Source organism: Sinocyclocheilus rhinocerous, unplaced genomic scaffold (genome assembly GCF_001515625.1).
Source record: "Sinocyclocheilus rhinocerous isolate Xijiao unplaced genomic scaffold, SAMN03320098_v1.1 scaffold1931, whole genome shotgun sequence".
Lineage (NCBI taxonomy): Eukaryota > Metazoa > Chordata > Actinopteri > Cypriniformes > Cyprinidae > Sinocyclocheilus > Sinocyclocheilus rhinocerous.
In genome coordinates, this window is record NW_015662696.1 from 204865 (window position 1) to 209211 (window position 4347).

The 4347-nt window shown below is 35.6% G+C and overlaps 1 protein-coding gene across 1 annotated transcript in view; it reads right to left on the minus strand.

The window, feature by feature from the left end:
- Positions 1-4347, minus strand: part of sema6a (sema domain, transmembrane domain (TM), and cytoplasmic domain, (semaphorin) 6A) — a 75913-nt gene that overhangs the window by 6588 nt on the left and 64978 nt on the right. The window contains exon 16 of the mRNA XM_016538359.1: positions 3563-3706. Coding sequence (XP_016393845.1) covers positions 3563-3706 — 144 coding nt within the window. The remainder of the gene's footprint in view (positions 1-3562; positions 3707-4347) is intronic.

Consider the following 4347-nt stretch of genomic DNA (forward strand, 5'->3'; position numbering starts at 1 on the left):
CATCATATAATAATTGCTGTTAATAGTGTTCATCGTCTGTTTGATTACGTCTTTAATTGATTTTTCTGTACATTTCTGCCATATGTACATTGACTGACCCACTGATAAGCTACTACTAAATATATTGTAGAAACTTAATTTTCTGTAAATTTGCTTTGCAACGATTTGTATCGTGAAAAGCGCTGTACAAATAATCTTGAATTGAATTGAATTAATAAAAATGACAAAAGCACTAAAATGAAAACTGAAAATATACCAAGCCAATTCAAAATATTAATAAACTGTAATAGTATATACACAATACTAAAAGACAGCACACAAACACATTTCTACCACACATGTATGTTTTACTGCAGTAAATGTGGTGAAAGAGGTTTGTGCTGATATATGACTCAAAGACTCGTGTGAATCACGTGAATCATATGAATCATGTGATAATTGATTCAGTCTCTGAGAGTCCAGCTGCACAAAAGAACAAATGCAAATGTGCTGCGTGGCGTTTGACTGCATCTGATCAGTGTTCGGCCGCCCGCTGACATCACGTCAACACGAGCCAATGCTGTGTGTGTGTGTGTGTGTGTGTGTGTGTGTGTGCAGAAACACAAACACCAGAGACGCTCCTGTGTGTGTGTCTGTAATTGAACTATAAATTAGAGACACAGAGGAGGATGGGGCGAGCAAGGGCCACAGGTCTGCAGAGAGAGAGAGAGAGAGAGAGGCATCTATTGGTTGAGCAGGAGGAAGGTGAGATACACTAGATTAAGGTTAGTCAAACGCTGTGGCTACAGTAAAGGTTCAGCCTTGGAACGATCCATCGGGAGGATGAAGGTCCTGTGGAATCACAATGGCAGCAGATGGTGGAGGAGGGGGGAGGATGAACACACACACACACACACACACACACACACACACGGCTTCAAATGTACTGTGAACACCAGCTCAACCGGACATCTCCATCCAAAACATCAGTAAATCATGAAACCACAAAATCAAATGAGAGAAGAAAAAAAATAGAAACTGTTTTGGAAGTCTAGTTACAGCATTAATAGGCAGTGTAAATACTACTACTATGATGTATAAATACAGTACTATTTAAATAATAAATATATTTTCACATTAATAAATTAATGTTATTTAATAATATATTAAATTAATATCTTAATTAGATTGTGATTTTTGCATTACAGTAATGCAATAATAAATATACTTTCACATTAAATAAATACATTTATATAATAATTTATTATAGTCTATATAGTCTATTTACAACATTAATAAGCAGTGTAAATACTACAACTATGATACATAAATACTTTATAATTTAAATAATAAATATAATTTATTTAAATAAGTAAATTAATGTAATTTAATAATATATTAAATTAATAAGATTGTGATTTTTGCATTACAGTAATAAGGATTTGGGCTAAAATGTCAAAATCTTTGAAAAAACTGCCTTCATTTTCTTTAAACAATATATTTTTCTATTTTTGTGTTTTATGATGAATTTTGCACATTTTGACAGTTGAACTAAATCAACTCTGAACTGAATTGATCTGAATAATGAAACTACTGTCTTTACAGCTGAAATTGAATTTGTTTCATAATTAATTAATTTTTGGTTATTGAACCAAATCTGAATCAACATAGATCTGAATTGATGTGAATAATGACACTGTTGTCTTCTGTAGAGCTGAAATTCTCATATTTAATGAAGTTTCCATCATTGATTCTTTCCTTTTCCTTTTATTTTCCACAGAAACACAGTTGACTTGACTATTTCTTGTTGATGTAGTGGTGAATTATGTTCATAGCACATCCACTGACACACAGCAGGGAGGGAGGGGGAGGAGCCTGCATGAATATTCATGAGCTTGTTAATATGTTAAGCAGAAAGGAAATATCTGGCCGTGTGAGGAAGAGCTTTTGCCACAAAAGTCTGAAAAAATCAACAGCAGTGAACAGAAAAGCCATGCATCATAAAGCAAACAATATAATCACACAGCTCAAGCAGAACCCATATTTAATCATCAAATGAAGAATAAAGCCTTTGAGAAGAAGCTGATGTGATGTGTGAGCCTCGGTTCAGTACCGCGGTAACCGCGGTAACCGAGGTTCAGACGTCAGCAGTGATGCGTTTCTGCAAGCATTGTGTGTTGAACACGTGAACTGCTTCCAGCGACCGTCAGACGCACCGTTCCCTTCATTCATCCATCGCTTCCAGTGCTAAAGCACACATAGAGAGATTCCCGAACACGGACGTCAGGAGATTAACCGCTGAGTTATTGATAATCAATGTCAATTAAACGCTGCTGTTTGCTAATGAGCTCAGCGCTGCTGTCGTCTGTAACACTCGATCACACGCATCGATCGATAAACGCTCATACTGTAAGCCGGATGATGTTAAATACAAGCTAATTAGAGTTAACAAAAACTAAAATTAAAATCGTAAAAAAAAAATGTGTCACTTGAAATCAAATAAATATGAACTGAAATAAAATATAAAAAAAATTAACTTATTTTAATTCAACTAGTTCTCAAAGAAACGAGTTTAACTTGATGGACTAAAATAACTAAAACTGAAATACAAAATAATAAAAACTATATAGACATATATATGTCTATATATTTAAACCATGCAGACATTAAAATAAAAAATGTAAAAAAATAAAAACTAATTCACACCTTTATTCAAAACTACAATAATATCTCGTTGATACTAAAATAACACTGCGTAAATTCTGTTTATAAAGCGGATAGTTCCGGTGCTTGATTCTGATTGGCTGAGCCGCGTTCGAAGCTGTTGTAAATGACTCTACAAAGTAACATACACCTTTGTTTACGTTTGTGTGTTGCTCGGCAACCACTTTGTTGCAACCACAACTGTTTCTGAGGAGCTACATTGTTTGGTGGAAGAATACTGTTTTTATTAATATCATTACACTTTATTTGCTCTGTTTGATTTTGTGAAACCTTACTACGTATATGGAATAACCGTTTTATAAAAGCAATAAGCCCCGTGAAGCCGTGGTTTACAGTGAATTTATAACAGCTAAGGGGGTTTAAGGCACTGTTATAAATTCACTGTAAACCACGGCTTCTTGGGTCTTACTGCTTTAGTTTGAGTGAGCGTTCAGATTTTACACGCTCTTTATGCACGGCGACTACATTAACGTTCAGTTACACGTGAAGCACAGATGCGACGCGCTCAAATGAGACCGATGCTGTAATTTAGAAACATTGAGTAAAATAGAGCATATTTGCAATTTCTCAAACAGTAACTCGACACCAAGGTCACGGGTTTGATTTGAATGCATGAGCTGAAAAAAATGCAAAGTAAGCTGCTTTGAATAAATGCATCAGTGTAAATGTAAAAATGTCATTAGATTGAGTTTGCATTGATACTGAGCAGCACTGAACTGAATCTCTGGACTATCTGTGACGGTTTGGTGTGACGCAGTGTTGTGTGTCTCGCGCCGTACGGAGCTCAGGCTCGTGTGCTGACGCTGAAGACGCTGGAAGCAGCTGGTTTCCTCCACAGGACGATCGTTCCCAGGCTTACCGGCGCTCTCCTGCTGCGTGTCTGAAGGAGCGGACACATACGGGTCGCTCTGATCACCCGGCGGCTCTGCCTCCTTCGGCTTGACCATGCGGCCCCGGAGCAGCGGGCCCCTGGGGGCCGGAGGAGGGACGGTGGTGAGGAGGCCTGCTGGAGCACAGCACACATCAACATCTCTCTGAGACACAACACACACATCTCGCATCATTCACACTCTAATCAATATCTCACGTCCACTGATTGATTTGCTGATTATCCGTGTAATTAACAGAGTAAGCTGCTCATAATCACAGAATAAACTCCATTACGTTAAACTCACATACGATTAGCTGACCTGAAATTGAATTATGTGAAATTAAACCAATTGTTGCAATGATTACTAATACTAAACCAACCCAAATCAATCCGATGAACAAATACTGATACCTAGAGTTAAACACCGCAGTAACACTAACAAACAGCTAGTTTACTCTAGTACAGGGTTTTCCAAAGTGGGGTTCTCGAGGGTCGATGAAAAGCTAATTAATTCAATAAAAGTATCAAATTAATCTTAAAATAAAAATAAATAAAAATAAAACATTTAAAAGGATGAAATGTTGTATTTTTATAATCTATGCATTTTATTTTATATATATTATATAAATAATATAATTTAAATTAAGAAATTGTTATTAAAAGATTTTTAACTCTTAAAATCTTAAAAATAATTAAAAATATATATATCTTGAAATAAAAACAAACCAAAATTAAATGAAGGAAGATTAATATTTTATATTTATAAATAATAT